General features: G+C 46.3%; 1 protein-coding gene across 1 annotated transcript in view; it reads right to left on the bottom strand.

Annotated features, from left to right (window-relative positions):
• Positions 1–4,169: 4,169 nt before the first annotated feature.
• Positions 4,170–22,653, bottom strand: part of ehmt1a (euchromatic histone-lysine N-methyltransferase 1a) — a 33,257-nt gene continuing 14,773 nt past the window's right edge. The window contains exons 5-28 of the mRNA XM_036526127.1: positions 21,609–21,753; positions 21,022–21,149; positions 20,595–20,750; positions 19,841–19,927; positions 19,600–19,717; positions 19,153–19,278; positions 17,141–17,286; positions 16,262–16,405; positions 15,457–15,734; positions 15,041–15,214; positions 14,605–14,687; positions 14,084–14,190; positions 13,378–13,500; positions 12,752–12,853; positions 11,162–11,266; positions 10,863–11,017; positions 9,968–10,135; positions 9,463–9,607; positions 8,959–9,036; positions 8,573–8,688; positions 8,116–8,202; positions 7,203–7,281; positions 5,340–5,515; positions 4,170–4,952 (exon numbers count right to left, since the gene is read on the bottom strand). Of these exons, the coding sequence (XP_036382020.1) occupies positions 4,769–4,952; positions 5,340–5,515; positions 7,203–7,281; positions 8,116–8,202; positions 8,573–8,688; positions 8,959–9,036; positions 9,463–9,607; positions 9,968–10,135; positions 10,863–11,017; positions 11,162–11,266; positions 12,752–12,853; positions 13,378–13,500; positions 14,084–14,190; positions 14,605–14,687; positions 15,041–15,214; positions 15,457–15,734; positions 16,262–16,405; positions 17,141–17,286; positions 19,153–19,278; positions 19,600–19,717; positions 19,841–19,927; positions 20,595–20,750; positions 21,022–21,149; positions 21,609–21,753 (3,210 nt within the window). The 3' untranslated portion in view covers positions 4,170–4,768. The remainder of the gene's footprint in view (positions 4,953–5,339; positions 5,516–7,202; positions 7,282–8,115; positions 8,203–8,572; positions 8,689–8,958; positions 9,037–9,462; positions 9,608–9,967; positions 10,136–10,862; positions 11,018–11,161; positions 11,267–12,751; positions 12,854–13,377; positions 13,501–14,083; positions 14,191–14,604; positions 14,688–15,040; positions 15,215–15,456; positions 15,735–16,261; positions 16,406–17,140; positions 17,287–19,152; positions 19,279–19,599; positions 19,718–19,840; positions 19,928–20,594; positions 20,751–21,021; positions 21,150–21,608; positions 21,754–22,653) is intronic.

Below are 22,653 nucleotides of genomic sequence, written 5' to 3'. Positions count from 1 at the left end.
GATTGCAACCAGCCACAGTGCATTGTTTTGGAGGGCATTGATTGATCAATTGACATTGATGGTTGCTCCACCCATTTTTTTGTATCAGTGATTGACAGTACTTAATAGCCCAATTAAAAAGGAGGGAGAGAAGACTCACTGTCCTTTTTAATATCTGTGTAGTTTCTTTGTTTGTAGATTGATTGCACCTAGTTAAAAGTTTAATCAACATAAAGATAACCAAGCAGCAGGGTGGCAGTATAGCATAGTGGTAAGGAGCAGGATTCATAACTGAAAGGTTGCCAGTTCAAGTCTCTGCTGGGGCACTGCTGTTGTACCCTTGGGCAAAGTACTTAACCCAAAATTACCTCAGTAAATAAATGGATAACATGTAAAAATTATAACTCTGTGTAAGTCACTCTGGATAAGAGCATCTGCTAAATGCCGGTAATGTAAAATGCAATGTAATGTTTCACTGCCCCAATGGCTGCATATAGACGCTGGACAGGAGAGGCTCTAGCTCATAACCCTGTGGGACTCTGTATGCCACCAGCAATTCTGTGAAAGAGTTGTTTCCAGCAGTGGTGACAAATTGCTTCCTCACATGAAGGTAAGAACTGAACCAATCTGAGGCAGTGTCAGTGATATCTGTTTCTCTCTTCTCTCTTCTTTCCAGATGAGTTGCTTCACTGTGCTGAAGGCAGCATGGAGGTCAAGCAGGACCGGGCAGTGTGATCACCTGAGCCAGAGGTATCAAAAGGATCCTTTACAGTCTCTGGTGATGCAATTTGACTGCTGTAAGGTTTTTTAGGGGAAGTGTTTTGAGTGCCTTATTTTAGACAAGGAGGTGAATTGGTTGTTCAGCTGTAATGTGTACAGGTATGGTACAATAATGCTTTACTGAATATTAAGCATTTCTATTAATGTTGAGCAGTGAAATGTACAAGTTTACTGTGTGGGCAAGATGCTGGATCATAATTTAATGTCTTTAATGATGCTGGAAAAGAGGAGGTACACCATACATACCATCTGAAAAACACTTTTTTTCTATGATTCAGGGATTTGAACCATCATGATGGTGACGGGGGAACATTTAACTGCAACCACTGAGCCAGGGACACGATCAGATTCCCCCGTATCCTTTCCTGTCCCTGATCCTCACTGACAGTCACTTTGGTGGAACATCAAAAATCGTGACATTTTGTCAAAATTGGATTTGTAATGGATTATCACGAAGAAGAGCACTTTTCAGTTGTTAATTCTTGCATTCCGAATCTGAATCAGAATCTGTAGCTGTGAAATGCGGTTACCAAGTGTATTACGCAACACTAATCCGTAAGAAGGCACATTGAGTGTGCACCTACTCCTCCTAGAGGCTATCTTTGAGTATTGCAGGCAAATTAAAAGCGCGCTTTTGGATTCGTCTGGAGTCAGACCATGACACATGCAACATTGTTATTATGAGTGGCATGCTGTCTACATTTGTGAGTGTGTGGTAAGGTTTTTCTACTGTATTGTATTTCTGTGCTTTATGTTGAAGATAATGAATAGCTGAATATTATAATAATATCATATTATTATAATATCACCAGGCTCCCTGTTCCATACAAACTCATGTGTGGATTTGAAAAAGATGACTTAATAAAATGAAGTTAATGTTCACTGCTGTTACCACTGTAGCTGATACTAAAAACAGCACAGAGGACATTCAAAAAGGTCATGATCTTTAAGTACAGAAACAAAGGGAAGCACACTGCCACCAGCATCACATCAAACAAATGGAAGACAATAACACAAATGGACAAACAGTACATGGGTTTGGAACATCATCTACAAACAAAAAAAAACAGAACGCAACCTAAATATCTTCTTGACATACTATTTATCTGTCAGTATATTTATGCACTCATTTTGCAGATGTTCTTATCCAGAGCAGCTGAAAAGTTCACCGTGGTAAGACACATTCATGCACGTTACACAATGAAGAACAGGAACGCAGGATCACAACAGCCAGCGACACAGTGTCGGAGCATTAAGCTAAACAGGGCTAAAGCGTTAGAATACAGCAGCACCCAGCATACCCTTGGTGCCTGTAGTTAGCGTGGCAGCTCACCTCCGTCAGGCTAATGTGCAGAGAGAGCCTAATACTGATATACAGGCAGAGCATTACTATATCGCTGTGCTCACACCGTGCCAAATAATGATCCATTAGAGCATCTTTTCCTTACAACATACTGCTGTACTAAAGCACCTAACAACGATCTGTAAAAGCTACGTTGCATAATATCAGATTTTCTTCGGGGGTGAAGAGTATTCTGATTCTGGGTGCTAGGCAAAGGGTATGCCCACCTGATGAAGGATGAACAGCTGCTCTTTGCCATATGGTGTCATAAGATGGTGAGCGATTCTAGAGTTCTGAAGGTTGCAGGTAGCTCAATGTACCGCTCAGGTGGGGCAGTGGGGAATAAAAGGTGAGTCTGGGCCGAGCGGCCGTGGAGGTGAGGAACAGCCAGGTGGCCAGAGCCCCTGCAGGATTGTAAGGTCTGCTGGTGGACTGGCCTTGCAGTGGTCTTGACTGCTGGCACCAGGGTCTTAAATCCGATGCAAGCAGATGGAGGGCAACGGAGGGGTGTGACATGGTGAGACATTCTGAGAGGTTAAATACCGGCCTAGCTGAAGCAGTCTGCATGCACAGACAGATGCATTCTATGTATTCAAAACACACTCACTTACGCAAGCATACATGCACATATTTATACTGTACATACCATATACTACAACGGATGTTCATTCCACCAATTTTAAAAGCTGCTATGATATCTCCTGGTTCTACCAGTTTCTTTATTTGTAAACCATTGATAACACTGGAGGCCCAAACCTCTATCCGTCACCTTCTCACTCTCCCTCACTCACACACACACATGCGCGCGCAAGCACGCACGCGCGCACACACACACACACACACACACACACACACACCCACACACACACACAATCATCCAGTGGTCTTCCTGTGATCATTTTTGTTGAGTTGTTCTGAGAGGAAAGAGGCTCATTTAGCCCTGTGTTTATTCTCTTTTGATTGTATCTCAGTGAAGATGAATCAAGAATCAAGTTGCTTTCATGTCGAATTCTAAGGAGAAAATTATTTTTCAGTTCAACACCACCACCAATTTCAAAACAGAAATGGAAGTTTTACTGGAGCTCACATGAATGGTAGCATATACTACAAAGAGGTAAAAAAAAAAAAAAGTCACATAGTTCTGTTCAGACAAAATGTCTCAGTCAGACTCCTCACGCCAAATCCTGCTTGCAGTTGGCTAAAAAGCTCAATTAGACGAAGATCAGAGTAGCTTTGACAGGCAGAGGAGAAGTAGCTGACAGCACTGGTGATGGAATTGGAAAACAGCTAGCCATAATATTTAACTCCTGACTGCATTTCATGCTGGTTCACAGCAAAGGACAAAAAACATATCCTCCGTTCATATCCAAACATTATCCTCCATTCAGATCCCCAGTAATCCAGAGGTATTTCAGTAAGAACAGGTTTGACTGAGTATATTTGAAAACAAAAATGTTCAAATCTAAATTTTCAAACAGAAGAGGGACAGAGAAGCCATTATTACTGTGAAAAACTGTCTTTGCGAGCCACGTTTCGCTTGCCTGACGAAGACTGTCTTTAAGATCATTATAGCCAGTGTGTGACGGTGCCAGAGTCTCACAGTTACCGGGATGTCCAGACTTCCAGCCAATGCATGCTCTGCTTTTGGTCAGGGCCAATAACAGAGCATTTGATTGGATGATTTTTTTCATCACTTGTCATTATAACAGCATTAGTACTTGTAAAATGATACATCACTGTTTACAAAGTTGTTTATTTTTAAAAAAACGGAAGATGCAACCAATTGAAAAGAGCCTGTGTGATATTAGGCAGATTTTGAAAAATATTTTGTATCTCAGAGATTTTCTATGGGATACCCAGCCACAATATTCACATGTTAAAAAAAGAAATAATGTGGCTTCATCATGAGTACCAATTTGTGGATAACAACTGACTGACTACTTAGAAAAAGTGATGTTAAATTCAAATGTAAAAAAACTCTGTATGGACCTATTTTTCCACCTTATATACACTATACTAGTAAAAGTGATAAATAAAACAAAAAAAAACATTGTTTCAGAATCATCTGCTTTTAACCAGTGCAGGTTCAGATTTTTTTCCAGGCAAAAAGGTGTTTTTTTTCCTGTCAAATACATCGTGGTTAAGAAAGTGCATCTCTCACAAAGCATGTCTTTCTGAATCTGTCCATCAATGAGCTGTCTGTCATTTGTTTCTTAGCGATGAGCATGCAACATGGCTGCCACAGGTAGCAGGCTGGAGGCTGGAGCTGGAGGAATGGTGCTGGTCTGGCCTAGAACACTCTAGTTACTGATCATGGCTCTGCCAGCTGATCCTGGCTCTGCTGCCTTATCAATATTCTACTGACTGATCATGGCTCTGCTAGCTGATCATGGCATTGCTGTCTGATCAGGATTCTAGTGGCTGACCCTGGTTGTGTTGGCTGTTCCTGGTTTTTCTAGCTGTTCCTGGCCCTTCTGGCTGTTCCTGGCTCTGCTGGCTGATCTGCATTCTAATGACTGATGCTGGTTCTGTTGCCTAATCCTAGCTCTCTTAGCTGATCCGGGTTCTGCTGTCTATTCCTGGCTCTGCTAGGTGATCCTAGCGTTTCTGCTTGATCAGGTTGATGTGACTGATCCTGGCTGTGTTGGGGTGGGGGTGGGGGTGTCCTCAGCAGGGCTTGGAGGGGGTGACGGAGGAGCTGGTGTCAGGCAGGGCTCTTTGCTGTCCCTCAGGTGTGCTGTCTGCCTGTCTCTGAGCGATGGCGGCTTCCGTGTGCCTGCACTTTGGTGAGCCGCAGCGGCAGCTGAAATGCTTGCTTTTGATTTCCCAGAAGTGATCGCCATAGTCGAACCTGGCAGATGAGCAGAGAAAGAAGCGGTCATCTCTGCAGCTGGAGCCAACATGGCCTTTAGGCTCAAGAAAAGGTAGCAGTGAAAAGCTGGACAACTCAACTGAAACTAGAGATGGCAGGCATGTTCTTTCAGACCATGAATGAAGCAGGGCCTTGCTTTTTCACTTTAAATACAGAAGAAGTGGCATTATACAACCCAAACAATGATGTGACATCCATGTAGTAATGTGTTTTGTATTGTAGTAATTGTAGTTGTGTCTTTTTGTATTTTTGATATCCTTTATCCTTTGTGAAGGACAGTGGAAACTAAGACTACAAAAACCTGATGTGGGTGTAACAGTGATGTAAACCCAGTGTAAGCCCGCAGCACACTCGGGTCAGTCGTACCCGAGTTCGTCCCCGGCGCTGATGTTCCTGCAGGCGAAGAAGGCGACATGTGGGAAGCGCAGGTCCTGGTGGGAGGTGAACACCTGCACAGGTAGCAGGTTGGGCTTGCACATGTGGTTAATAAACCTGCTGATGTTGCCGTAGAAACGGGCATCGATGCAGTACACGTCTCCCACCTGCAGGGGGAGCACACAAACAGCCAGAGACGTGTCAGCTGTCTGTCAATGAGACCTGCCAGGATATCACACAGAGTAACCGGAGATACTGAAAAAGATCATAGCACCCATTGACCTGTAGAATTAAGGTCAGTTCTCTCAGTCTGTCCTGTTTAATCTATGAACTGCTCACCAGAAGCCAGCGTAGCCACGTTGTGTAACTCTCTATTAAGCAGATGACTTGGAGGTGCGGTTAATGAAAGCATATACACACTCTTTACACAGACACGGCAGTGATCAAAGAGCCTGACCAGTATTTTCCACACTACAAACAACTTGGCCACAGATCAAAGGACTTCAGCTTGTCCATACTGTTTGTAATACTACACCATTATGTTTCACCACACTGAAAGATCAGGATCAAGCAGGATTTTGCTTTTCTGCTTCATCAGAGGGTTTCTGTTCTCCTCGAGCTTGACACAGGCCACCTGCCTTAGCATTTGACAGGTGTACCACCTGTCCATCCACCCACCTGCTGGGGCCCACAGAGCAAGCAGCCTGGAAAGGAAGTTCAAATAAAGACAACAACCACGAGGAGGTCAGCGTGTTTGCCTACCAGCATCTCTGACTGAAAAAAAATAGTGGAGAGCACACTGTCACACCGTCTACCTCATCCTAAAGCCCAAAGCCTTGGTGCCACATTTCTGTTGCCGTGACAGTAGGGTTATTAGTAGGCTGCGGAGCAACAACTGGCAAAGATAAACCAACTACTGCGCCGCAGCCTCTAGGGTTACATTCCCTCAGCATCAACCGTCACCTTTGCCGGGTTTACGAAAAAAAAATACAGCCACACCCCATCACTGTCCGTGCTGTCTGCTACATCACCCCCACTGTCGCAATTCGTATTTCGCCGTTTGTCGATTTCTACCAAGCTGAGGTAGGGGTACATTCAGTAGCCTCTCAGAGAGACCCACGGAAGTGCTCCCTAAATCTTGATTCTGGTGCGGGAGCACAGTGCAACACCCTACAACTGTTATGCACAAGTTCCAAGACCCAGGTGAACTTTGGTGCAGGAGATGTGTGTGGGTTCCTGCAGAATTAATGGTCATCATTTCCGTGCGCTGCAGTACAGGTGAAGCAACAGACAGAAACAGCTCTTGATTGTAGGTCTCTGTGCTAGCCAGCACCGCTAACATAAGGCGTTAAATCACCTCCTTCTGGATAGGGTCATGCTGTTAACATTTGGCCTTGCACAATCCATTTTTTTATGTCGAACACATTGAATTAATATTAATGTAATTACTACTGAAGACATGCAATGTTGCATCATAAAGGACATCATTCTGTATTATAAGGAAATTATCAGCAGTCTGGCAGACACAAATCTTTAAATGCACCACTCTGTGCCTCTCTGTGCTACTGCGCCCCCTGGTGTTGTCCCACTGTAATGACTCATCACTGTAAGTCATTCTTGCTGCCAGCTTGACTGCCCCATCAAATCATTAAACAAATATAAACATAAGATGTTTAATGACCAGAAGGCCGTTAAGCCCAGACAGGCTCGTCGCATGGCAGTAGGGGGAATCCAGCGTGCAATAACCCACTGCAGGGAAACAATGCCAAAAGTAATTAATTTAGCGCGTGAAGATGATGACGCTGTATTTGAACTGAGTGTGACTATCTGTGTGTGAACAGCCACAAGTGCTACCTTATTGTCCAGGTTGAACAGGTAGGAGTCGTTCTCTCTGATGTCAGCGTCTGCGTCTGAAATGATCTCCCCCACGTATCTGCACAGAGAAATACAGTGCTGCCAACATCACCTCCAACCACAGAAACTCCACCCATTCTCACTCTCTGAAAATGACACAGGGGTTGGCTCTTCCTGATATAACCTGAATATATATAATTTATTTCATAACGGAGTATGTGCTAGCTCCTGAGATAGCATCACTGTTTGTTCTGCCTTCATAAAGAGTGACTCATCGCTTCCATGACATATTCATAATGTTATCACACATCTGCTCCAGCTCAGAGCTCAGACTGTTTGAACAGCTCTGAAAAGACAGTATGTTCTCTGCCTCAGGTTGAGTTCTGTGTATATACTGTAATACCCGGTGTTTTTTTAATTCACTATCAATATTTATTAAGTATTTATTTGTCTGGGATCTATTTGAACACCACATGAATACTAATGCAGCACAGTACCAGAATCAGCTGATGTGGTGTGGTCAACACAGTCGCTTCATATGGGTATGTGACTGTGAATGTGTGTGAATACAGAAGGAAAAACCACAGATATTCTATTATGACTAGATATTCTGCTACTTCTGCAGGCTAGGAGGTTCCAGTTAGTGATCATTCTGTTTTAGACCACGCCCCTTCAAGAATGTTCATAACAAGCCAGCAAATCAGAACACTCGGCTTCAGCAATGGTGGGGACAGAGTTTTCAGTGTGGAGCACATGTGTGCCAGATCTGTGGCCAAATACATGTAACTGTCACACACACCGGTTCTTAAACAGAAAGATTCTAAATGCAATAGAAACCTTGACTGAATGATCCTAACTCTGAGCAACTACCTCAAACCTCCCCCCTGTGATTGGGATTGGATCTGGGACTCACTCGCATACAAAGGTCCCCTGTGGAATGTTCTGAAGGGTCCGCACTCCCCAACCCATGTTCCGGGTCCGAAACACCTGCAGCCGAACCCTGGGGCACAAAATACAATTGCTCTAAGATTTTATCACCTATGATGTAATACTTTGTAAAATTTCCTTCAATCTCTGTAAAATTATGATTTTGAAACAAATTAAAAACAACAAAAAAAAAAATTGTGAATTGTCAAAATACTTTGTCTTACTTCAAAACTAAGCTAACAAATGTTCTTACCCAGATAAGCATGTTCACCACTATGCCTCTGTGATAATGTTGTCTAAATACATTTTAACAGGCAGTTTACTCGTTTGATATTTTGAATGTTGCTCAGGACCAGGTAGAGCTGTGGTGATGGTAACGGGTTTGGCGGTGTGGGCTGAGTGTATGACCGGTGTGTTGGCTGCGGTTCAAAAGGCCCAGTCACCTCGGCCCGTTCTGCACCACGCGGTTCCGGCAGGTCCGCCAGCACGAGCAGGCGTGGTTGCACTCGAAGAGCAGGGGCGGGTCCTCCCAGCAGAACTCCCGAAGCAGACGGCCGTCCTGCACAAAGGCGAAGCGGTCAGAACGGCCAACCATGAGTGAACCCAGCGGTAAGTTTCCCTTTAATACCATCAAATACCATAAACTACAGAATAAACTAAATTAAAAAACACTTTAAATCATTTTGTATGAAATTACCTATAAGTAGTAATAATTTTCTGACTCATCCACTGGTCTGGCTATGGGAGAAACCTTATCATCTTTATTATAGACCCACTGAAGGAGATTCAGACAGTGAAATCACACCCTCTTCTTGACTTCTGCGCTCACCTTGTCGTACCAACAACGCAGGCTCAGCTGGCCACACATGCAGCTGGTGGAGGCACAGTCATCCTTGCACGTGCAGTACTGAAACAGAGTGAGCCGCACAGCTGTTACCTAACACTGCAGACGGCAGAGCGCCACCTACAGGACTAACCTGGTCTAATCTATGCATGTGTGGCACAATTCTGACCCCATACGCAGGAAGCATATGCAGGTCCTCTGAGCACCTACTGCATTTCCTATTAGATTAAGATGCCCATACGCAGGGCACTTTACATCTTAAATTAGTTTTTTCTCATTTAAACAGCTGGGTATCTACTGAGGCAGTTAAGGTTAAGCATGGTCAAGGGCCAGAGATCGATGGTACAACAGCAGAACTCCATATGGAAACTGAAACCGCAACCTTTTGGGTTACAAGGTTATGAACTGTTTTTTTAACCATTTTCTGTTACTCATGTGTTAGCAGACACAGACTGAGGCAGCCACAGTGGGGCAAACAGCGCAGTTCACCTGTAAGTGGGTGATGTTCCGGTCTATGTTCACAGGGCAGGTGAGGCAGTTTCGGGGAACATATTTGTAGTTGTCAGGACAGGGTTCGCTGTCGACCCCATTCACACATGAGATGGGGGTCTTCTCGTATCCCTGCGAAATATCCCTGTGGGAGGGGGACACGTCAAAACATGTCCAAACATACAATTTATACTCCGCTTTTAAATACAATCGGAACAAGGCTACGCTAATCTGAAACTAAGACAACCGAGAGACTGTGGGAAGGTTAATACATACAATACCATAAATCACACATAATGCCAATAAATCGCGTAATATCCATAACTCATAGCAATAATGGAAGTACATAAGAAAGAAGTAACAGAAGTGGTACTAGGAAATAGGAACATTATATAAATATGGATGTAGAACAGTCTGTTAATGTTAATGTGAAAGCATATTCATATGTGATAGTGTGATTTCACAGAGCACCAGAAGTTCACAGCAGACCAGTAATGAGCTGTACCTGTTGAGGATCTTCTCCACCAGGTTGGCGTGGTTACCCCCCGCCTCCCTCAGCTTCTTATTGGCCAGCAGAGCGACCCACACCTTGGAGCCGTGGCCGCAGCACTCGAGGGGCGTCTCCCCTTCTCGGTTCCCCAGGTTCACGTCTGCACCCCGCGAGAGGAGGAGTCTGGGGTCGAGGGGGCGGGCACACCAAAACCCCATCAACACCACAGATTACACTGTCATTCTGCAGACGCTCTTATCCAGAGCAACTTACATCCAATTTTATTCATTTATACAGCTGGATATTTACTGAGGCAATTGTAGGATAAGTACGCTTCCCAAGGGTACAACAGCAGTGCCCCAACCAGCAACCTTTCGGTCATGAGCCCTGATCCTTATCACTATACCATGCCGCTGCTGCCCAGATCACACAGCAGGGCATGTTATCCAAATTAATAACTTGTTTATTACCTTATTACATTGTTGCTACATGGAATATATCCCCTCCGGGGAAGAGTCTGCGTTATTGGTACAGGATGCACAGAGCTTTGGTGCCTCTAGATAACCTCCGGCTCATCAAAAGCAATAACTGATTCACTGAGCCCATCTCTGTTTCACTGCGCAAGTCTTACACATGGTTTTCTGCATGGTGTAATCTGTGGGACAAGCATATGCTGCCAGCAGGATCAGCCCGGTAATGTAATGTAACCAGGTAACCCCTCCTTCGGTGTTCACAGAGCTGCGGTGACTCCAGGTAACCTCTGGCCTATGAAAGGAACTAAACCCTCTTTCAATCCGCTCCTGACGCACTGCGGATCTCCTGATTCACAGGGATCTCAGGAGAGTAATCCCAGAGAATGGGGAGGGTCTCCTGGGAGGTCACTCTCGGTCTCCGCCCCCTTGGTACTCACGTCACGCAGTCGAGGCGGTGCTCGCGGGCGGCGACGTGCAAGGGGGAGTCGCCGTGGACGTTGACGGCCTGGAGGTCGGAGCGGGCTTCCAGAAGGATCTGAGCGACCTCCACACTGCCTGAGAAAACCGCCCAGTGCAGGCCCACGTTCTCCTCCTGGGTAGACATCAGAGGGAGAAGAGTACACGACAGCCATTCAGTGCATCTGTGAGCCAACAAGCCGCAAAACGCAGGGACAGAAAGAACACGAAAATCTGCAGTGAATTCTGGGAAATGATACAGGCTGGTTCTTCACCTGACCTTGTCTCTGATGTTGACGTCTGCCCCTCTGGACAGCAGCATCTTGACCAGGTCTATGTGCTTGTACTCAGTCGCCCAGATCAGAGGTGTCCAGCCGCCGTCATCCTGGAAACAGTGACATCGCAGTGACATCACAGTGACATCACAGCTTTGTTCTGTCCTCTCATTTGCTGCTTGACCTTACGCACACCAGCAGACACTGTTACAGGCTGTCAGATGAGCAAAAAGGGAAAGTATTTAACATGCCACATGCCCAAAGATAAACAATACTGTATGTCAGGGTTTGGTACATCCAACGGGGAAGAACAAGTTCAAATGTCCCCCAGAACAATCCTCTTAACCTTTAAAGAGCCAGGTGTGTTTTTAACATACACTTCTGTGATAAGGAATCAACCCCTAATGCTCAAAATAAAGAAAAGAGATGAACAGCAGCACAATAAGACAATAAGGAGAAGGGACTCCTGCATTCACACAGCTGGGACAGGCATATGGAGCCACTCTCTTTGAAATCATGCTCAGTGCTAGGAGACCAGGGTTTTAGGAGGTCTCCGTGTCACTGGATCTGGCGAGGTTCAGCGGGACATTTCTCTCCGCGTCTCCCTCCCCAGCTGACCTGGGAAAGTCCACGGTTCTACATCACAGTAAACATGACCACAACGTATCTGGCAGTTAGGAGGAGCAGTTGTGACTTCCCAGACTCGTCTCCCAGGGGTGATGTTAATGCAGAGAGACCGACCACAGCAGGGGGTCTGTTTCCTGGCAGACAGAGAGGTAGGCTCCAGCCTGGCATTTCAGAGCAAACTACCCTGCAATACTTAACCCTGTTCTTAGAGGCCTGCACTGCCTGCAGAACTACTCTACCCTGGTCCTAGAGGGCCGCAGTGCCTTAGGGGCTGCTCTACCCTGGTTCTGGAGGGCTGCAGTGCCCGCAGGGCTACTCTACCCTGGTTCTGGAGGGCCGCAGTGCCCGCAGGGCTACTCTACCCTGGTTCTGGAGGGCTGCAGTGTCTGCAGGGCTACTCTACCCTGGTCCTGGAGGGCCGCAGTGCCTGCAGGGCTACTCTACCCTGGTCCTGGAGGGCCACAGTGTCTGCAGGGCTACTCTACCCTGGTTCTGGAGGGCCGCAGTGCCTGCAGGGCCACTCTACCCATGGTTCTGGAGGGCCGCAGTGCCTGCAGGGCTACTCTACTCTGGTCCTGGAGGGCTGCAGTGCCTGCAGGGCTACTCTACCCTGGCCCTCAAGGGCCAATATGTTTGCATCTCTGCTCAGACTGCATGCAGAGCAGAGTACATCAGGTTTAGTCTGCAGGTTTTCATTAAAGCCAGGCAAGGGTATGGCACCACCCAATAACACTTATCAGATATGTCAGATGTGAAAGTTTCCCTCAACAGTGCTGACAGCGTTAGTGATTTAAAGAGAGCCAGGGGATTTTTTTAGATGTCTCGTCCCACATTACAACACGCATAACAACTCAGAATAGTAAAACCGGCTCAATCCTGAAATCTTCCATTATTCATGCAGTGAATGAGAAATGATTACATGCCATCAGACAGCGCTGGTGATGAAGACGGAGCGGAGGTGTGATTACCTGACAGTTGACTTCTAACAGCCCATTGGACAGGAGAAGTTGCACGATGTCACTGTGACCAAGTTTAGCAGCCAAGTGCAAACAGGTAAATCCATCCACATCCTGAGAGAGGAGGGCCAGTTCAGTTACCTCACAATAATGCTATCAAAATATCCTCTGAGGCATTCACCTGCACTTCCCAGCTAATATAAATCTATACTTAGGCAAACATAAAGGGCACTACAATCAAACCCAGGGAATGTGTTTGTTTGGACAGGCCAAGCATCATAACAGTCTTGTAACAGCCATTGACTCTATCATGACCTCAGTATGACCAGCTAAACACTTGACTTGTCAAATGCAGACCATCTTGTTTTTGTTCAGAAAATGTAAGACTAATCATTAAGCATCAACAATTAGCCATCAACCATTACAGTTAAATAATAACTGTGAGCTACTGCTAATAGCGCCATCTACTGGTGATTATTCAGGCAACAGCCCTCAGTGCCCTTCGAATAACTGATTCTGGGAAGCAGGTTGGCAGTAGCCTTGGGCTTAGATTTCACATGAGTGATAGAGTCAGATAGGCTTGTAAGGTGCAGTGCAGAGCCCTGCCTGCAGGGGGAGCACGCGAGCCGTCCTCTTACCCTTTGAGTGGTGATGGCCCCTGCACTGAGCAGGTACTTGACTGTCTCCAGGTGGTTGCTCTCACAAGCGTTCATCAGGGGCGTTCTCTGGTCCTCGTCACACATGTCCAGGTTGGCACCAGCCTGGTCACAGGGGTCAGAGGTCACAGGGCCTTAAGAGACGCCTGCCACTTTCCTCAACAGAGCAGATGTCAAACCAGCTTTGTCCACCATCATAAATTACTATTCAACCTAAGTAATTATTTGATGTGTGATATACAAACAAAATAATGTCAGTTTAGTGTTGACCGGTAAGACTAATCAAAAATAACTGAGTATAGTGAACATAACCACAATACCATTGTCCATATGAATTGATCATTTTGGACTAAACAACTAAATCAGGTCCAAGTGTTTGATATCTAAAAATCCTTGATGAATCCCTTTAATGATGTCTTATAAGGAGCGCTTATTAAAAGTACCACTTGAAAATTTTCTTTCCAAACAGTCATTCCATTACTTCCACTCATGTCAGGCGTAATTAAAATCAAATTAATGAATATATGAATGGACGGTAAAACATTGCACAGTTCTCAGTATTGCCTATGAATCCATTATTATGAGAACATTTTCCACTGTGTCCTCTTGACAGTGACACAGTTAAACTCTGGCTCCAGTACTGACCTGCCCCCGCTCCTCCCACCTGTCCTGTGAGCGCTGACCTCACCTGGACGAGTATGTGACAGACCTCCCTGTGGCCGCCCGTGGCTGCCACGTGCAGTGGGGTGCGCCGTCTCTGGGTCTCCACCCTGAAGTTCGGGTCTATCCCGTCCACTGCGACACAGAGAAAACAGGCTGCTTTACACCGGACGGACAGCTCAGCGTTACCTTCAGCACAAGCAGCAGCAGACGCTCATGTCCACAGCAACATGGGGAATCAGGCTTCTGTCACAAAATAACATGATGAACAAATCAATGAACATATGACAAAACAGACAAAACAAAATACAGCAGCTACAATTGAAAACAGAGTTGAAAACAGACTCAAAGTGAAAGTAACAGTTAAAAAAACAATGATACTTGAGAAAAGCAAGAGCAGAGCAGGCTAATCTCCTGTCACCTATCTGCTGAACGCCTCCTAGCAGACCTCTGATCCCCCTCCTGGACTGACCGCGCCCCCACCCCCCGCCCCCCTGGTCCCGGACAGCAGAGGGCCTCTGGACCCGCGGGGCTCCGGCCGGGTCTTACCCAGCATCAGCAGAACTTTCTGGAGCTCCCCCTGCCTGGCTGAGAGGTATAGCTGCTTTGGGTGGAACCTCAGCTTCTTCGGCCTGAGACAAAACACAGCGTCACGAGCACAGCTGCTTCTTGATGAATTGTGGTATCGATGAATGATCCATGTGTTTATTTATAGAAATTTACGATGTGGCTCGGTGCAGATGCGGTAATGTTAATATTACTAATGTTAATATTATTAATGTTACTTATTTTCATTTCTTTAAACAAAAACTTTTAGCACAATTGTGTAACTTCTTCATCTTCTCTTGTGACTTGGTATGAATACATGTAGAGGTTGCAGTAAAATGCTGGAAATAAGGCCTGCATTAATAAGCAAATAAAAGTCTTCGCATCTACTACTTTTAGAAGCACCATATATGATCTAAAGGTAAGTGTAGAAGTATACTTCTCTGCATCCAGGGCCAGCAGGATGGTCTCCAGAGAGTCTTTAGAGGGACTCCCCACAGTCAGAGCCCCCATCTGGGACCCGCAGGGGGACAGAGACAGGCCTGACGTTTCGAGGGGTCTCAGTGAGGGGCCCCCAGTCCTGTGCTGCCCGAGCTGCCGCAGGTGAGGTGATCTGAGACACACAGACACACCCCTCAGTGAGCACTCAGACCCTCTCTCAATGAGGACGATGCATATAAAATCACAACTATAACAATAAAAAACATGCACATCACTCAGGTTCAGATGAACAGAGCTGGTCACATTGAAATAGATAACAAAAGTGATCTTGAACAACAGTTTTCCTATACAGCATTATGATGTTAGAATGTATCTACAAAATTTTAAAAGGTCTTCCTCGCCCCCCACCCTCACCCCCCACTGCCCCCACACCCCTTCCCCGCTGGTGTGTGGTCGTACCCCCCGGTGGTGGTGTCGGCCTTGCCCTCGCTCGCAGGGGCGGTCCCCAGGGCGGGGGCCGGTGGGTGGGGCACGCTGGAGGTGGTGTCGGCCTTAGCGACGGTCACCTCTCTGGCCTTGCTGGCATCCTCCCCGCAGTGCGGGCAGAAATTCTGCCCCCTCATCACCGAGGCACAGGCGTCATGGAAACGGTGAGAGATGCTGCTGTCTGGCTGGCACTCCATGAAGGTCCCCTGTGATGACAGCATCACCTTAAATCCTGATGTTAACACTGTCAGATTGTAAGAGCAAAATTGATTTCATATTACCACACCATTTTTACTGTCCCGTTTCATGCTAGTCTGCTATTCCTTATTCATTAGCATTTCCAATTTAGTAAATTTAAGGTTAGTCGAACACAAATAGATGTTCCTAGAAATGTGTTTCCAACTTCCTCACTGAGTTTCAGGTCACATTTACATCACGGGGCAAACTGCATTTACTGTACCTAGCTTACAATTTTTTATATGTTATTTATATAGCTGGATATTTAGGTTAAGTACCCAGGGAACAATAGCAGTAGTCTATTGGGGAATCAAAGCAGCAATCTTTTGGTTATGAGCCCTGCCTTTACCACCACGACACACCACTGTATTACTGCACTGCTGACACTATAGACCTGACTTCACTAATAACCAGTATCACTCCTGGGATGATGCAGTGTTGGAAACGGATTTGGTCGGGTGAGATGTTTGTCCCCACAGTCACTCTCCTTACTCACCGCCTGGCAGAAGAACCCGCAGCCCGGGCAGCACTGGTGCTGGACCATGCCGGCCCGGTGGACCTCACACAGAACCAGCAGAGGAACCGCGCTGGAGGGACGCATCATTTCCTGTTTCACCACACCGTTCTGACAGCGGGTCAGCTGCACGTGAGAAGGAGAGAGAGGGAGAGAGAGGGGAAGAGGGAGAGAGAAAGATGGAGAGTGAGAGAGAGAGAGGGAGAGAGAGACAGAGGAGGAGAGACAGAGAGAGAGAGGGAGAGTGAGAGAGAGGGGAAGAGGGAGAGAGAGGGGAAGAGGGAGAGAGAAAGATGGAGAGTGAGAGAGAGAGAGGGAGAGAGAGACAGAGGAGGAGAGACAGAGAGAGAGAGGGAGAGTGAGAGAGAGAGAGAGAGAGGGGGCGAGAGAGAGAGAGAGAGGGAGGAAGAGAGAGAAAAAGATGCCCTGTAATCACTGTTATCCATATGACTCATGGTACTGTTATTATGTCTGTAAATGTGCATTGTGTTATAATGAACAGCAATTTTTTTTCTTTGGCAACCCTGACTTATGTTAATAAAGCCAACATTAACGGAAATTATGAGAGACAGGCAGGGAAATAAACAGAAGCAGTGAAAGAAAATGACAGACTAGTGATAGAGAGACAGAAAGCAAACGAGAGACACAGAGACAGAACGAAATAGAGAAAGAGAGAGAGAGTGACAGACAGAGATGGGTGATTGATAGTGATGAGTGATTGACAGGTGACAGCTTCCTTGCGATGCAGTGATGAAATAACAGCTGAACCTCAGGAACACAGACACCCATCCGACCAATGGGCTTGTGCCGCAGGCAGACAGAAAGGCTGCCTGACCAATGGGGGCGCTGCGTCAGCGGTACCTGCCCGTCCATGCTCTCGGTGGCCATGCACTTCCTATTGGCCAGTGTGAGGATCTCGCGGATTTTGGGCGTCTCCATGCGGCAGCTGCAGAGGGGCGGGTCCAGCAAGGCGTCAGCCTCTGAGGCCCCTCCTCCCCCAGACACCCCTGCACCAAGGGCACGAGACATCGTCATAACCCCGCCCCAATATCATTATCATTATTATCGCTCTGGAGACTGAAATTATTTTTAAGAATCATGTTGAGCAAAGGTAAGGAGTGTCTCACAGTTAATCCCTGTGTAAGCAATTGGCTGGGCATTCCAGACACACCATATGAGTTAAATATGAGGTATATATGAGTTATAAGGATGATTGATTAAAGTTTGGTGCTTCCAACCAAGCACTTTCCCAGGGGTTGAGTAAACAGATATCAACCTCAGAGACCCCTGAAAAAATGGATAAAAGTAAATTGAAAATTGCAAATATCCAGTAATAACATGCACACTTATAACATTATGAATATAAGGAATCAAATTTCTTAACATGACAGCGCTTTGAATTTGAACATTTCCTCCATCATCCACCAGGGGGCCATATTTTTCTCCATTTCAACAGAGATGAACAAAATACGGTATATCACAACACATTGCTGTCTTTCACCAATGCCAATAATGTAGAGCATAAAACTTGAGATATGGCTACGATATTGACTACGACTATTACGGTTAGTGAATACGGCTATGATATTGAGGACAAGAGCTGAAATCTTGCCAACTGGCCCCCAAAATCCACAGTAAACATAAGTGAAATGATACAAAAATGACCACCACACCTGGTATGATAAGATAGTTGAGCATTCACAGGAAGGGTCTCTTGTGACAACATTTCATGTTACACTGTTCATGCGTGTCAGCCATGCTTTGGAATTGAAATGCTGTATTTGTAAGTGAAACAGGCCTTTCTGCTGTGATTGACCTGCAGTCGCACACAGTTTCACATTCGGTCCAGATAATCCCACGCATCAGAGGACACACGAGTCCCTCTCCTAATGTAACCTCATGCGAAGGAATCTCTGCTGATTCAAAGAGACAGTGGCTCAATACAGAGGCTGTGCTCCCTTCTTCTGATCCTCCCCCTCCCAGTATCGGCCCTGACCTTTAATACAATATGACCTTTAATATAACCAGAGTATAACAGACTACAATATTTTGTGTTGTACTTCTTAAAATAAAACAACAAAGCCTGGCCACAAAAAATGAATTTTGGATAGATGGGTACTGTCTTTTAAATACTGAATTAGGCACATACACGCAGACTCAATATTGCAATTAGGCAATATTATTAGATATTATATTTATCTAATATCCAATAATGGTATCGTTGGCGAGAGACCAGCTAATGCAACCGGCTGGTTAGCTGAAAACCCCCCTGGGAGATGTGAAGTGTGTCATCGACAGAGGGGGTCAAAATGGGAATCAGGGTGCTGTCAATAACCCAAGCAATGGCATCAATAGCACAAGCCATTCTCTATGACTGCCCCCAGACCATCTACCCAGCCATAACTGCCTCCTAAACTTATTGCTGAATAAATGCAACAATAGCAACATATCACCAGCAGGGGGAGTGTATCTAGTCTCTGCCTTTGATTTGTGGTGATGATCCCTTTTCGTTTTGACACACAGCAGTGAATTCCACTTCCTTGGCTCCTTCTGCTGTTTTCCTTTCTCACTCCTTAAATCATCCAACCACAGGGCAAGCCCTTGACAGCCTTACAGCATAATGGACAGCAGATAATATACAACAATGTCAAATGTTGACTCTAAAAGTGACAGAATAAGAAGTTTTACATTTACTTTAAATTCGTTTTAAATGAAAAATGCAGCTTTGAGCCTGAGGAGGCCACTATGTGTTTCAAACCCAAAGAGGTCAACACCGGACAGACATGTAAAGAAGCCAGGTGACACTCATAAGCGCAACCTGGCTCCTGCATCTCCTCTAGAGTTCTAACGTTGTGTTGCAGGTGAAGTCCCACCTGAGTGCTGGGCTGAAAACAGCTCCTCCTGGGCTTTCAGATCCAGAGAGGCCAGGGGCAGCTCTGTGTATTGATTACTACTGTCTGCCTGGGATGGAGTCTCACTGCCTAGAGAGAGAGACACAGCTACAGAGAAAGAGATGAGGAAAGAGACCGAGAGAGAGAGAGAGAGAAAGAGATAGCATAATAAGAACAGTCTTCACATCCAGCTCTTCTAGGACTGAGCATCTCCTATGCCTTCAGCTGTATACTCAATAGTAGCAGTGAACAGCAGTAAAGTAGAAAAGTGTAACACTTTACATGGTAGGTAAAACTGCAATTAATCTCTCATCGTACAGTAAGATAACCTTAAGTAAAGAAAATGTGGTGATAATGATGATGATGATGATGATGATGATAATCGTGATGCGGATGGGGATGATGATGATAAGACGATGATGATGTTACCTGAGAGCCCCTCTGTCTCTGATTTTGTTTTGCGTTTGTGTTTCCTGGAGGGTCCGTCCTCAGGGATGTCACTCTGTCCCTTCTTTTGCGACTGTTTCTTCAGGCCAGACTCTGAGCTCTGGGGTGGAGGGGCACACCTGGTCACTGACCTTGCCATATTTAACACAGTCTGCTCTCCTGAGAAACCACCTGACCAGCAGTGAAGCTCTCAGTATGACAGAGAGCTGTGAGCACATCTCACCAGATCTGAGCTGTGTCCTTCCTCTTCGTCTTCCTCTTCCTCACCAGACTCCTCCTCCTCGGGACCCTGCTCCTCCCTCAGCTGCCCCTGAGGGGAGAGGAGAAGGTCATTAAAGACCCCAACAGCACTACTCACAAACAGCAGGAGGTTCTCCTGTGCCCTGGCCCTCTGATCCAGCCCCCTGACCACCCCTCAGCTTGACTGGCTGAATGAACCCCTCCCTCTCCAGATGATGGGTGGTGAGAGCTCGGGTGCAAAATGGCTGCCGGGAATCTGTCAGGTGGGAGCCACATGCCATTGGTGGCTGAAGAGCAGTGAGCTCGCTTTTTTCCTTTTCCAGCTGACTCTGTGCTGAGGCTGGTTCTTTTTATTCCTTTGTTGATTTTTAAACTCTTGGTTTTGAATAGTTGTTCATTCAGTTCAGGTGTTTTTTGGAGAAGTATCAGCCAGGTTCTCCACAAAACTTCCCTCCTTTGCAGTAAAGTGTGTCAAGGTCCTTGAAAGGTACTATATAAATGAGAGACAGCCTATATATAATGTAATTTATTATCAATGCAATAAAAATTAATATTTCTCAGGAACAATGGGGCTTGATTACCATCCTCTTGGTACTCAATACAGTATTTTATGTATCAACATGCAGAAGTGTGATCTGAATCAGTGTTGAGAGTTAATCCACTGGTTAACTCCACATCACCCAGACAGACCTCTCTGCAGAGGTGGCTGGTGCTCTCATTGGGGGGGTAACACTAACCTGGGGGGTGGGGTCCGCTGTCCCGCTGCCTTCTCGGGGTGCAGTGTCCCCCGTTTCGCTCCCTGTCCCGGGACGTTCTCCCTCTTTCTCTGGATCCTCTCCAGCCCCTTCACATTCGTTCTGCAGCTGTTCTCCATTCACCTGGTGGCTTTCCTCCTGTGGGGGGGCGGGGGGGGGGGGGGGGGGGGGGGGGGGGGTGAGTAACCTGCATTTGCACCTGTCTGAGCTGCACACTCACTCACCATCTTCTGACACTGTCTCAAAACCCTCCTGTCCAGGCTTCACCCCCAACCTGGACTTGTCTTCCACCGAGCATCCAGCGCAGTTTAGGTCTGTGGAGGTCTTACCTGTGCTGTAGTGGAGGTCTCTGTGTTTCTGAGGTCTTACCTGTGCTGTGGTCTAGGTGTCTGCATGTTTGAGGCCTTACCTGTGCCATGGTGGCAGGCTGGCTGAGGTTCTTAAACATGTCCAGCAGGGAGCGCTGTTTCGGCACCTTGCTTCTCTTGCGAGGGACGAGGCTATACATCCCCATCTTCCTCTTCTTCTTCCTGGTGGCTATTTGGGGAGGGAGGTGGTAGTGGGGGGGGGGGGGGGGCACATTACAACTGTAAAACCCATTCCCCTGTCTGCCTGTGAAGGCAGCATGGTCAGTGGGGCACAGCTATTGTACCCTTGAGGAAGGTACATTGCTCAAAAATTTCCCATAAATATCCGTCTGTATTAATACATGACATGAAAAGTTAGCTTACATCCACAGTGCATTACGTAATGCACTGTGGATGTAAGCAGCAGCTAAACAGAAAGATAAATTAATAATTTAATACCATGATAAATTGTGAAAAATCCAATTTTTCCAAACAAACCAGCAGGTACATTCTGAAACAACAGCAGAAGTGTGAACCTTTTCTAGCAGAAGGCAGCACAATGCTGACTCAGGCAGCCAAATCTTCTACAGGAGAAGAACCCAGAGGAACTCTAATAGGATACAGATTCGTCAGTCTGCACGAGTCTGACCTGTCTGTGACCTGGAGAGGGTGGCGGGGGCGGCGGGGGAGGGGCTCTGAGATGGCTGTGTTTGGGAGGGGGGCGTCGGTCCCGGCCTGCTCCCATCCCCCTCCCTCTCACCTTTCGTTTCCCTCTGTTCTGTGATGAGAGGCTTCTGGAACGCAACAAAGAAAAGTGCACTTAGAAAGAGCATCAATCTGAATTATTATTTCAGAGAGAATCAATCAAGGATTAAAAGGTACAGGGGCATTGAGCCTGGAAGCAGAATGCAGAGTCACAGCCTTGGTTGGTTTTTCTTGGGACAGGGAGAGAGAGGCTTCATGAACCCCATAATGAGTGATGCAAGCCTGTGCTGTCAACCACTAGCACAAAAGACTTTGATATCTGCAGCACAGCACTGTGATTGGCCCAAATCACTGAGCTGCACCCATTCAGAAATTCATGAATCCTCCCACCCGCAACTGTCATTAAGCCTAGCCCCGATTATTTTCACCCTGAAAAAGGAGGTGTTTATAGCAAAACAACAGACAGACTGTGTAACAGAGTGGAACTTGACTTGCAGCATCCGAAGGTGTGATGATAATATATATTCATTATAAAGGTAGATATAACCTCGCCAACCTACCGATGCCGATCTCCCTTCAAAAAAAAAGACAAGCCCCTGATCTTTTCAAAGGCTAGAAACGCCCCCGGTCACACAGTGGCCCACCCTCCTCTCCCACCACTGCCTTCAGTGTGAAAGGGACAGCCTTCCTCACTCAGAATGCTGTGCTGTGTTCTGTCTGCAGAACATGAGGACACAGTTTGAAATAAGTTACAGGACAATTTCACACTGGGAGGTATTTTTTTCACAGATGATTTTTTTCAGCAGAATGTTCAAGACCAGACTTGATACAGTGCTGAATAAGCTCTAGGCCACAGACAGAATAATGAACTGAGTAGTCTAGCAGTAGGGCAGGAGAGTCTGATCTCGTCACTATATTTCTTTTATTCTTGTAAAGTGTGGGCTTAGGAAGGGGGATGCTAAATTAGCCCATAACCCAAAGGACTGGAG

This window comes from Megalops cyprinoides, chromosome 4, assembly GCF_013368585.1.
Source record: "Megalops cyprinoides isolate fMegCyp1 chromosome 4, fMegCyp1.pri, whole genome shotgun sequence".
In the NCBI taxonomy this organism is placed as follows: domain Eukaryota; kingdom Metazoa; phylum Chordata; class Actinopteri; order Elopiformes; family Megalopidae; genus Megalops; species Megalops cyprinoides.
Note: the sequence above shows the minus strand (reverse complement) of the source record. Positions and strands in the feature narration are given on the sequence as shown.